The 13,123-nt window shown below is 40.8% G+C and overlaps 1 protein-coding gene across 1 annotated transcript in view; it reads right to left on the reverse strand.

Moving 5' to 3' along the window:
- Window positions 1-8,741, reverse strand: part of slc25a36a (solute carrier family 25 member 36a) — an 18,971-nt gene extending 10,230 nt beyond the window's left edge. Inside the window, exons 1-4 of the mRNA XM_020616065.1 lie at window positions 8,300-8,741; window positions 6,014-6,178; window positions 2,152-2,229; window positions 45-145 (exon numbers count right to left, since the gene is read on the reverse strand). Coding sequence (XP_020471721.1) covers window positions 45-145; window positions 2,152-2,229; window positions 6,014-6,178; window positions 8,300-8,340 — 385 coding nt within the window. The 5' untranslated portion in view covers window positions 8,341-8,741. The remainder of the gene's footprint in view (window positions 1-44; window positions 146-2,151; window positions 2,230-6,013; window positions 6,179-8,299) is intronic.
- Window positions 8,742-13,123: the final 4,382 nt, after the last annotated feature.

Consider the following 13,123-nt stretch of genomic DNA (forward strand, 5'->3'; position numbering starts at 1 on the left):
CCCACACAGAAGGGAGGGGGGGCGGGGAAAGGAGCCATCATTACCTGCCATCCCAGACGACACCATGTGCACCTGGGTCGAGTCTGGCTCCAGCACGCCATTCAGCTTCTCCTTGGCTGTTGAATAAGCCGCAAAATAGATTGCCCTGTGGCAAAAAGCAACAGAACTTAATAATACTGAAGACAGTAGGAAATAAAGGCACTGGTTAAGATGACCAAAAAAAAATTTAATACTTCTAACTAGTAATGAAGAAAAGAATGCTTCTCCTCATTAGCTTCTTCATGTGCATTCAGGTATTTAATGACACTGTTTAAAAAAAAAAGCTTGTGAATTAAAAACTGTCAAACTGTATAACTACATGTGCCCTCGTGTACAATATAGATGCTGTTCTGCAGATAAAATGTGTGACTGGGGCTAAATGTTTATGTGCAGCTCTCAAATATAACAAGTGACGCTGCTGGTATTAAGGAAAGCGAGCAGCATGCCCACTGGACCACGCTCTCATTAGAATCAGGAGATTTTTTGATTTTTTTGGTTTGCAGAGCCAAAGCCCTGTTTCCTAATTATAATAGGAGAGAATAACTTTCTAGCCAGGCAACCCAGAGAGAAATAAAATAAAATAATAAATTTGTTACTTAATTTAAATATACTGCATCTTAAACCTAGCCTTTACTTAAAATAGACTAATGAAGTGAAAATGCTGCACCTTATTTTGCCATACATCTTCAAAAGCAGAATCTTCCTCTGCTTTTACAATAAACTGATGGCAAAATGTTGATCAATACCTCATACTAATTTCACCATTGTCTGTTTTTTTATGTGTTCCTAGGAGAATCACATCAGTTGCAGATTTTACTGCATCTGAAGAATGAATTGATGAGTCTGGCTGAACGACTCCAGAATCAAAATACATTTTATTCAGTTATACTGATTTTCATTTAGTTTTTTTTTTTTTTTGCCGTCAAAACATGGACAAATTTGTATGTCTGTCTGAGCGCCAGTGTCTGGATAAAATGCACCAGGAACAGTTGTATATGATGTAGCAGTGGAACCACAGAAAAATGGTGGCTTCCATTTTTTATATTGTAACAAATATGCTGTATATAAGTGCAATACAACTCCAGTGAAATAGTGGGACAGTAAAGTACAGTATTTGATCTAAATTTGACAGCAAAAAGAATTTTAAAAAAGGGAATACAGGAAAACATTAGGGTTCAAGTACTACATAAAACAGCAGTTCGTGTTCCCAATAAGGGACCCAGAGGAAAGAATGCTTCTGAATTAATAGAGGCAACAAATGACAAATACGGCAGGAGAGAGAGAGAGAGAGGAGAGACAGCATGACATGGCCGTGGAGAGGATGACTCAGAGAGACAGAGACCACAGCAAGCCAACGGGAAGAGGATGACAATAGCCATGTGATGCTGCACTATCTATGAAGAACTAGACAGATCAGGGGATTAGACAAACCATCTAAGTACAGGAACTCCATTGTGATCATACACAACAGTAGTCATGTGACAAGAAGATCACAGCTGGCTGATGCTTGTTGTTGCAGCCGTTTCATTCAGATTTTGTTCGGCTGACTCCAGGCTGTTATACAACCTGAAGCAGCTAAGCTAAGAAAAAGGAAACCTGCTCATTTCCACAGGGATTTGAAGCAGACCCCCTTTGCAATTCTGTGATTTAAACCTCATTCATCTATTTGTTTGTGACTTGCACGGTGGCACAGTGGTCAGCGCTGTTGCCTCACAGATTCCAGGTTCAAGCCCCAGCTGCCCTGGGGTTTTTCTGCGCAGAGTCTGCATGTTCTCCTTGTGCCTGCGTAGGTTCTCTCCGGGTACTCCAGCTTCCTCCCGCAGTCCAAAGGCATGCAGCTTAGGTTGACTGACTACTCTAAATTGCCCCCAGGAGTGTGGGTGTGTGTGGTTGTCCGTCTCTAAGCGTCAGCCCTGTGATAGCCTGGCAACCTGTCCAGAGTGTATCCCGCCTCTCTCCCCATGTCAGCTCAGCTTGGCTCCAGCACCCCCATGACCAGAATAAGCGGTATAGACATCTGTCATTGTTTAAGCCACCCTGGCCAAAAAGGCTAAAGCAAGCAGGAGAAGACATGTAACACACCCAGAGTACTGTAGATAGATATGTACATACCTGGAAGGTGCCACACCTACAAGGTTGGGTCCCAGTCCTCTGAAGAGCGAACGTGGACCCTCTCTTTCTAGAATTAACCTAGAAAAGACAGAAAACATTTTACTTCATGTTTTATTGGTATAGTGCATTTAACATCCATGTAAAATACTTTATATTAATAGATACCACTGGGCAAATAATTGTATGATTGGCTGTAGGACTGAGTAGAGAGATTGACTCTGCACGTCATGTGTTTTGTTGTCAAAGCCTGAATTTACATGTTCGCTGCTCTTGCAGACTTAATGGACATGATCCTGGGACAGTTTGAAATTAATTCCAGGGTCAGAAACTTTGATCCAGCCTCACAGCATACACTCAGTACAGCTTTCCATTATACACAGGCTCCAATCAACATGCAGGAAGACTCGAAACAAAGGAAACGCTCTTGCTCTGGTGGTGTTGTCATGATTGCTCATCTTTATTTTCTGTTTTACCTCAGTTCAAAGGCTATTCATCTGTCAGTGTAACCCAGTTACCTCCTTCAGAATGAGCATGGCTTATAATTTCACCTCACGGTTTTTACATAAACTGTGATACAAAGTAAACCCACAAGTACACTTGGAAGAAAGAAACTGGTTGTTTGGGTAAAATTGAATTCTGACTAGAATTGAGCTATCCTATAATAATAAAAACAAGACATAGCCCAGATCTTTCTTGAAGCAGCTATGCAGTTATATTTTGTTCAGCATGTGGGTTTGAGGGCAGTGTCTGCCCAGTGAGGTTAGGCCAACTTTGCCAACGATTTTTACTAGGCGCCCGCAAGAATGCAGAGTTAGTTCCCTAAAAACTTTCATAACATGCAAACCTTGGAACTCAAATCATTAGCAGACATGCTGTGAAATGCAACAAGGCCTGCACCTCACTGCATGAGGGCCCACTTTGTCTCCTATGTGGTTTTTCCTTTCCTCACCATACACCTCCTCAGCCCGTTTTGTGTTACAGTGGTGTACTGTGTCTGCTAATGACGGTCTATCTCAAGGACAAGAAGCTGGTTTATGTCGCCACATGACCGATGTTGAGCCCAAAACAATACCCAGATTTACTGCAATCTCTAGACCATGGGTGGCCAATTCCAGTCCTCAAGGGCCACTGCTCATTTTCCAATTATCTCTGGCGTACCCACTGCTCATTATCTGGGTCAGGTGTGTTTAGTCAGTCAGAAGCTGGAAGATACCACCTTAGATGAAGGTAGAGTGAGCACAGACAAAGTGAATCGGTATCTTTGCTGATGCAGGCAAGCTGCCACAGAAAACAGGCCCAAACAAACAGCTTTTAGACAAACAAATGTAAGAAAATGTTTTGTTATCAGCTTTGGTGATAAATGTGCACTTCAAGATTCACAGTGTGCCTATATATCCAGGAAAATCTGAATTTCATGCTAGAATCACATTAAATTAATAAATAGGTTGCCATAGAACATGAGTATGCCAGAGAACATCTAACCAGTGTCAGATTCCCCTGCGCTCTCACTTCCCATTTATCTAGTAATTTTCCACTATTTCTAATTAGAAGAGGACACATCACACTGCAGAGAAAGAGAAATAACTTATTGTGTTTTCTACATTGGTTTCCCTATAGCTCTTTAGAGAAAGTACCAAAAACAACCACAGAGCTTAAAATGAATACACCTAGGACCAGACTTTGTATCGATTGCACTCAAATGTCTTCATTGTACACTCTGTTCTCTAATGACTGAACAAGTAGGTCACTAAACTTGAAGCTGCATGTTTGCATGTTGACTGGCTTCACACCAGTTCATCATGTGGCCCAAAATTGATTGGGCAAAAAAACAAACAAACAAAAAAAAATCCACATACAAGTACATACTCTACTATTCAAAGGTTTGGGGTCACCTCAGTTTTTCCACTTTTTATTTTGATATTTAAGCAGTTCAAGTTCAGTGAATAACCTTACCAAGCTAAGAAGTAAACTGCCAGTGGTAAAAACAAAACAAAAAAAAGTCAAAATATTAAAAATGTATGGTAATTTCATGTAAAACATGGATCAAGTCATAGGTTAATCTGCATCCTTTCTGCAGTAGTGGAATTAATTTATGCAAATCGCTCCTACAGGTGTCCCAACCTCTGTTGATTACTTACAACAACAAAGCTGTACAAGGCAGTGTTGGAAAAGACTGTGCATCTACACGCTAGTGTGTGGATACCAGGACTGAGCCTGACAAGATCCGTCAGTACCCAAGAATTTGTGCTGGGCTGTGACAGAAATTTAGAAATTATGTTCGGGTCCAGCTCAGTTAGGTCAAACTTTAGGATAGCTGGCTGGAGCACTCAAATGTCCGCTTTGCTTGATGATAAGGAGAAAAACACCATACAAACTCAACTGCGTCAGACTTGGGTCAGATTCAGGCATTGTACAGTATATTATAAGCTTGTCGGGTCCGGACAGAAATATTCTACACTACAATGCACTGAGCATTATTTGCAAAAAGGAAATTACCAAAATAAGTTGGACCTTTACCAGGATAGTGAACGGTAGTGTATGACAACAGGCTAAATCCATTACCAGAGCTTTTAGCCATTTTGATGGCGTTACATTACGATGATGTAACCTCCCATCTCCTGGAGGATTTAATGTGTCAGGTTCAAGTGAATAACTCTCCTCTACACACTTATTCTTATGGAGTAACATAAAATGTGAAAACACAGGAAGACTGGAGTGACAGGACATACTAACAAGCTTATTCTATTATTATTGTGGATTCACTGCAAGTTAAGTCAAACTTTATTTACATGGCGAGCTCAATAATAGAATTCCTAACATACTTTAAAAAGGAAACTCAAAAGGTCATACGCTCTGGAAGGTAGTACTGAAATCAAGTACCAGGACTGGGGGGTGGGGGGTGGCAATGTGCAGAGAGCAGTCACTGGTGATTGGTTAAATGTCAAATGCATCCCACCTCAAGCATTAGCATTAAAAGCACCATGGGTAAACACACAGCTGACTCTGTGTGTGTGTGTGTGAGAGAGAGAGGGGAGCAGACCCTCCCTCCTCCAGAGACCAACAGAGAGAAAATATGGTGGGAAAACAAAGCAAGACAGTCCACGTCAACCCCAGGCGCTGTGCTTGGTAATGGTCAAGGGAAGTACAGGGTGTACCATTCATTAGATTCCAGTTAGTGGAAACACAGCATATATGTGTCTTTTATCAACCAATGGAAAACCACCATATCATATGGACATTTGCTGTAACTACAAACACAGTATGTGTTGTGTCATAGCTCTGACAGACTAATTACAAAACCTGTCAGGAATTTCATTTGTTTCTTCCAGACCCTCTTCCTTCTGCTTTTGTCTTTCTGACACATTTTCAAATCAATCAGATATTTGCCTCAAATTATGCTACATATTTGCATCTTGCAATAATGCTGAATGAATTCAGGCTGCTTTGTGTCATATATGCCTATTATACAAACAGGCTGACTGTACCTTTAGCCCATAGTATACATATAAATATTATGAACAATAATCACCAGTTGTTTGGATATCATAGTATAATATTCACTATTCATTTCATACAGACAAAACTGTCAAGTGCGTTAGGATATATCAGTGAACTGACAACACACCAGCTTTATCACAATATTCCAAAATCCCAGACAGTGTTTACATAACTTCACTGACTGATAACATTTATACTGCCGAGCTGTTGCGTTTGTCAGAGTCACATCTTGATATGTGCTTAAAATCAGGGTAACATTAAAATCCTACAGTTAAATAAGACAATATTTGGTAATGCTTCTTTTTAAACCCTGACAGTCATCCAAATTATGCCTATAATTTACATTTAGCAACATTCTCCTTACCTGAGACAGTGCAGAGGCCCTGGTGGAGCAACACGGGCCACACTGCCTCCGTTGACGGTGCTGAGTTGGACTTCAGAGATGTAGAGAGTGATGGATGAGGACTGCAGTCTGGTTTTCACAACCTCCAGAGGACAAGTCAAAATAGCACCCACTGTACCTCCACATCTAGGAAGGCAACAGGGAAGGGGTGGAGAATTAGTACAGAAACAAAGAGGATGGCAGAAGGGACAGAAAGGTGGAACGCATAATGCATTGTAGTGGACACAACAGAGAATGGATGAATCAAAATAGCAGTATGCAAAGAACTACAAAAATAGCATATATCCTATACAGGCTATGTATTGTGTTTTAATCTTCTAGGTTATCCCCCCCCCCCATTTAAATCATCAGGGAAAGTGTCTGAGTATCTTAAAATTATTATTACATCTGGGTCAGTCCCATTTATATTGTACCTATTTCCTCTGCTAGTTTTCCTTTAGACCACCCTGAAATGCTGAGCTCTACAGTCTCTTGTTACACAATGGGTTAATCCTTTTAGCTCACAGCCACACACCATGACCTGGCACTGAAATATGCACGATACTTTGAGTGTTTGAGTGGTTTAATGATGCCGTTCATATGGCTTAGGGTAACTGTAACCACTATGCTGACTTTCGCCATCTGAAAAGTGGAGAATGAGGTGTCGTGAAAATTTGATTGTCTATCCTGCTCACTGAACTCACATACACTATATAGACAAACAAATTAAGAGAAAAAACTCATGATCACATTGCTTGGACATTGACCTCAACTTCCCTGATGCCAGCATATAAACAAACTGAAGCTTATCAAATTCTAATTGCACCCACATGGTCTAAACACATAATCCAGAGATCTCAGTCAAACATCCCTGAATCATCTACAGCATTTCATTAATGTGGTATAAACTACTACACTATTTTTTTTTTTTTTTTTTTTACATAAGCCCACTGATACTAGAGGTCATCTCAAAACACAGTAGATTATCCCCTCTGCTTTCCACAACAGGATTTCTATAGGCAAACCTTTGCAATCAAACCGCCACAAAGCTGGAAAGTACTTGCTGTCTGTCTTGGTGAAAACTCATACACATGCTCTGTATATAGTTGTAGATATAGAGTTTATGCTGACACTCTCGCTGTTGGTGGTAAATTCGTCTTGCTACAGTCTTTCTAGCATAGCATTGGCTATATTTATGTTTCAAAAGACCAACCCACATTCATGCTCGGAGGTTGTTGTGACCCTTGGCCTACTTTCTGGGCTCTGCTAGCTGCTGCTGCTGCTGCTTAGCTCAGTGAGCTGGAGAGGAAGCACCGTACTGAGGCCTCCAGTTCAAGTTTGGGGAACGTAAACCACATTTTACTTATTCAGTCTAGCAAAGCATTTTGAGTTGTTGTCCTAGTTTAAATACCCGACAAGGGAGATAACGGAACAGATGCGGTATGGTGGTGACCTTTGTTTGAATGTCAATGGATTGGTGCAGAGACGAGAGAATCGGTAACAGTCGCTGAGAAGCTGCAGCCAATGGATTAAAAACAGACATATGTACTGGATCGATACCGCTCAGGTTGTTAGGCCTGAGCTGCGAGTTTAACCTACAGCAGTCCCACTTCACTGTCCCCGTTTTGTGACCTCATCTAGCAGTTTTCTTAAAATCATCAGAACAAGTAGAACAAGTCCATTTTACTCTGATATAAAACAATAGCCTGCATTAAAAATAACCACAAACGTAGACCTATAATCGGCACTGAAGTGATCCAACTAATCTCTCCGGGTTTTAAAATGTCACATCTGTAATGTTATAGGAAATGAGCAGTGCTGGTGTGGCCCCAGCTGAACTTTGTCAAGTCAACGTTATCGAGGTAAATCAGCAGCGAGCCGGGAAATGTATTCCTCTATTACTTTAAATATAAAGGTTAAGTGTAAAACACTGACAGCCTAGCTGAAGTCAATATACACAGTAATAAAAGGACAAAAATCCTCACGGTCACATTTAAGCTCAGGAGCGCCCTGTATTCCACATTTGTGTTTTATTTTTTCTTCTAGAACAAATGGACATATTTTGAAGTGGTGAGAGGAAGTTTCGTTTTTTGACATTGGCGTGACTACCGGGGTTGTAACGTTAACACATGCATGTACTGCATAGAAAATGGCCCTGCTTAACTAATGCTAGCTTGATAAGCCAGAACACGGTTCACATCTCAATGAGGTGGTTTGAAATGTCAAAAGCAAACCCGGTATCTAAATTAAATGCGTAGTCCGACTTACCCTCCAGCGAACAAATGAACCAGTGTGTCCCTTTGGCTCATTATTTAACATGCTCTGCCAAGCAGCGCACAGGGGGCTGCGGCAGCGGGTCAAACACGGGCTCGAGTCCCGTCCTTCGCCGTCGTTTTCTGCTCCCGTGAGGATGAGCACGTCGACGGACAAAAGACGTCTGTGATGAAGCAGCGGCGGGGCGAGTCTCTGAAGGTTCACACTGTAGGCGGCCGACAAGCCCCCTCTATCTCTCTCCGCTTCCTCAGGTCCCTCTTTGGACCAGCTAGCTTCTTACCTCCGACTAAACCACTGGTGAGCAGACGAGGCGATGTGCTAGCAGAATAATATCAGTTGAAGTCAACGGGTTTGTCTCGATTTTCTAATCTTGTACTCGTGCAGCCAGACGGAAAGAGGCACAGCTTCTTGCTGTACTGTAGCCAGGAAAACAGACGCTGCGATTGGTCAGTAAATATGACGTCACGATGTAGCCGCCCTGCTCATGCCCCGTTCACATGTTCAACGTTGATTCAATCAATATCAAGTTTAGGCACAAGCTGTAAAAAAAGGTTGTAATCTTCCTGCATTGTGCCTTAGTAACAAGGCAGATAGTAGCTATTTGCCAACAACAATCAGCAATCACAGATTTTCCTTTACTGCTCATACTAAACTACAGATGGGTGACAAATTAAAGGAAACCCCTGAATAAATGAATGGTCTTTTCCAGGATGACAGTGCCCCCATCCAAAGATCATGATGTGTCACTGAATGGCTTAATGAGTAGGAAAATGAATGTGAAGCATATACTATGGCCTTCAGAGTCACCAGATCTCAACCCAGTTGAACACCTATGGGAGATGTTAGAGCAAGGTGACAGACAGCATCTTCACCACCATCGTGAAAACACCAAATGAGGGAGTATCTGTTGGAAGAATGGTGTTTATTTCTCCAATAAAATACATAGACTTGGAGAAACAAGACCAAGGTGCACTGAAGCTATTCTGATGGCATGTGGTGGCACAGCATCATACTGAGACACCATATGTTGGTTTGTGCTTTAATTTGTCACACATCTGTACCTTTTTAATATCTCAATTGTGAATACTGCATAACAATATAACAATGACAAGACTGGATTTTGGCATCTATGTAGTGAAGTACCTTGTTTTGCCAGGTAAAATCCAAGACATCCAGTCCAGCTGTCGTGCCACACCAGCATTCAGGCTTTATGTTGTAAGTGCACTCATGGCAGGGAGGAAGCAGTTGAATTCTTTTCCCCCTGAAAGCTGCTTCAAAATCAGCTGACAGCAATCAGAATAGTCCCTTGGTGATTCAATAGTGGAGTTGAACAAATCCACGCCATTTTGTAACCATGTGCTTCCACTTTTCACATTTGTAATGTCAAAATCAATAACGTCATGTCCTGCATGAGACAGGTCTGATGATACACAGATATAGGATGGACACTGAAGGACTGGTGTCAGATAAACAATGATGGCATACTGTATGTACATCATTTTAATTTTAGAACTATGCTACCTGATATATTTTAAAAATATAACTACAGTAACTGTTTTACTTTATAATGACAGAGTTTTGAAAAACTGTCCACTTTAGTTGAAGTACAACAGTCACAATATGATCACTAGTTGATGGACAAAATCATCAAAAAATGTGCTTTTATTCAGAAGCACCTATTGGACACTTGGGAGAAAGGCAACATGGGTCCTTCTCAGAAGAACAAGAATGCATCAGAAAATAAGAGAAACCAAATTACTGCCTTGCCCTTGTATTTAGGTGCACCCCTGCTGACAGTTTCAAGACTCACAAGATAAAGCTGCAGTAAATAAATTATACTGTTATTGAAAGCAAAATGCTTCTGTCTGTCTATATTTGTTTTAGCTGTCTCAGTGTCTTCCCTTTTCTCTCTGTTGTGCCCAAGATAAAATATATAGGAATACAGTGTTTGTATTATAGACCTACCATGTGTGCCAGACTACATCTTCATTTGTGCATGAAACTAACTTGCACTGCATTTGCACATCTGACAAAAACACTGAACATGCGTGTTTTTGTGCTCGACCTAGCAGATGAAGGGAGGGACAAGTAGTGCAACATGAACTAAAGGTATATATACAGCACATTTACTAACACAGAAGCAAACTTGTCCAAAAGCTGAGTCAGGTGATGTCCAGGCATTGTGATAAGGAAAAATGCCTGCAGCAGCATGCTGGAACTCTACACATTGACTGAAGTTAAACAATGAGAACTAATATTGGGACAAACACATAATCACAGTTTACTGAATCTCTTTCAGACCTTACCTATTAGCCTTAAAAATGGTTTCCTTTATGACAGCAGCAATACATCATGAATTACCAAAACAAACCAACGCAAACACATCACCTGAATTTTAAAGCAAACGCTTTTCAGAACTACGTTATGTTATTTTCTTAAATTTTTAAATGTGTAAATTTAAATATCTAAACATCCAAAATGTGTGATGTGTAAGTAAACAGTGTGTCTGTATTTGTGTGTGTCAAAGTCTACTATGAGGTCTAATAATATCCCACATGTTTGGACAGAACAGGTAGGACTGGTGGGTCCTATTTCTGTTGGACTTTGACCAAACACAAGGTCGGATATCTAATGAGAGACATGCTCTTAGGTGTATGCTGACCCTTTTTCTCAGCAGTGTGCACAGATCACACTCCCAGTGAGTGGATCCCTTCTGTATCAATGTTTGGGTTCAAAGGGACTGAAAAGGAAGCGATAGCAGGACGGGGTAATGTGAGGTGATGTGATAAAGATAGTTTACCAGTGGTTAAAATTTAAATGGGGAAGTTACTATTTCAGGTTCTAATAAAGGGCAGTGGTGGAAAAAGAACCCGCATCCCTTATTAACAGTAGCAAGTCAACAGTGTAAAAATATTCTGTTACAGGTAAAAGATCTGCATTCAAAGTGTTACTTAAGTACAGAGGTACTGGCATCAAAACACTCATTATGCAGAATGGCGCATTTTACATTAATGTATATTATTGGAACATAAATGCTGATGCATTATTGTGTACATCACATTTAAAACTACAGTATGTAATGTTTTCAAATATTTTTGTTGTAGAAATCTGCTCCAAAACTTGTCTTAATGTGGAGAGGTGCTGTTGAAGCCTCCTGTGACCCAGACTCATTGAACAGCACTGGCAGCAGTGCAGAGATATTAGCTTCTAAAAGGTTTTGAGAAGGACTGACCTCTCTAACCACTTGGAGATTTTCAGTTATTTCTGCTTGATCAGCATTTTTGTTGCATTTTCTTTTACTGTGATTTCACAATGACAAATATCTGAAGAGCTGAGCAGGGTGTAAGCAGATTGTAGTAGAGCATAGTGGTGCAGGGAGTAGATCGATTTGGACTATCATGCTAGGCTGCAGTATATAGCTTTAATGGTGTAGCTGGTAAAGGAGGAGCTAGCTGTAACTAGCTTATATGCTTATAATTTGAATTACTGCCGGGTAGCTTGTGAGTACAATATTTGCCTCTAAAATGTAGTGAAGTCAAAGTATGAAATAGCACAAAATGAAAATGCTCGAAGAAAGTAAATATACCTCAAAAATGTACTTAAGTACAGTACTTGAGTAAATATACTTACAGTAGACTTCCCGCCACTGCTAAAGGGTCATTTTAGAATTCATGAGCAGGTACTTTAAAGGTCTCAAGTAGCCTCTTATGGTCTTGACTGTTTCTGCATAATGCAGAATTTAACTGGAATAGTATTTGTATAACAAAATACATACTTTTGGTTCACAATGAAAGCATGAGTATGGGTTGACCAAGAGATCTCTGTCTGTCCACTGCACTGGTTGAGATCTAGGGCAAAAGGACTTTTTGAAATGTTTCCCTTTCCAGGTGTTCAAGTCATTGAGTTTGTTTTGGTAATAATAATAATAAAACCACAGCAATAAAGTCATTGACCTTGCTCTGTGGCCTAAATTCAAGCTCACAGTCACATGCAGTGAAGTACCTTTAATAATTACAATGATAGAAGTGGTGAGCAAAAGTAGCAGGGACAAGTCAAAGTCCGAGCATTATTCATTAATTGGCTGCCTCAGTTCTGTACCGGAAACAAATTCCTTGTGTGTAACGTGCTTGCCAAATAAAGGTGATTATCCTCCTTAATTAATATTTGCAGCATGGTTTAGGGAACGTCTCGGTATCCCCCCGGAGGAGCTGGAGGAAGTGTCTAGGGAGAGGAAAGTCTGGGTATCTCTGCTTAGACTGCTGCCCCCACGATATCCAGGTAAGCGGAGGAAGATGGATGGATGGTTTATCTTTTTTAGTACTATTCCTCATGCAAGTCAGCATATAGGCATTGAAAAGTAGTTGATGTAATATTTCATGAAAGCGATTTTCATATAAATGAGACCCACAGAATCCCATGGATGAATTACAGGCACAAGTCAAGGGACCCAGAAGGTCAGAGCTCTAGACCACTGCAGTCAGTCAGACAAAATATAATACACAGATGCAACATAATCCAACAAAGGTGGAATTAAACCACGTAACAGCTACAAAGGAACATCGTGTCTACATGTGGCTGTGGAGCATGAGGTAAAGCAACTGCCTCCCACTCAAAAGACTTAGATTCCCAGTCTTCCAAGTCCACATATCAAAGTGTCCATGGGGAAGACACTGAAACCCTAGATGGCCCTGGTGGCTAGGCAGCAACGGACAGCGCCACCATCAGTAAGAAATGTTCCCTTCCCTGTCCTTATGTCCTGATTTCAATTCCTGCTATGTAGGAGGGGTGGCTGGGATTTTACATTTCTTTGCTCATGGG

Source organism: Monopterus albus, unplaced genomic scaffold (assembly GCF_001952655.1).
Source record: "Monopterus albus unplaced genomic scaffold, M_albus_1.0 scaffold172.1, whole genome shotgun sequence".
NCBI classification, from domain to species: domain Eukaryota; kingdom Metazoa; phylum Chordata; class Actinopteri; order Synbranchiformes; family Synbranchidae; genus Monopterus; species Monopterus albus.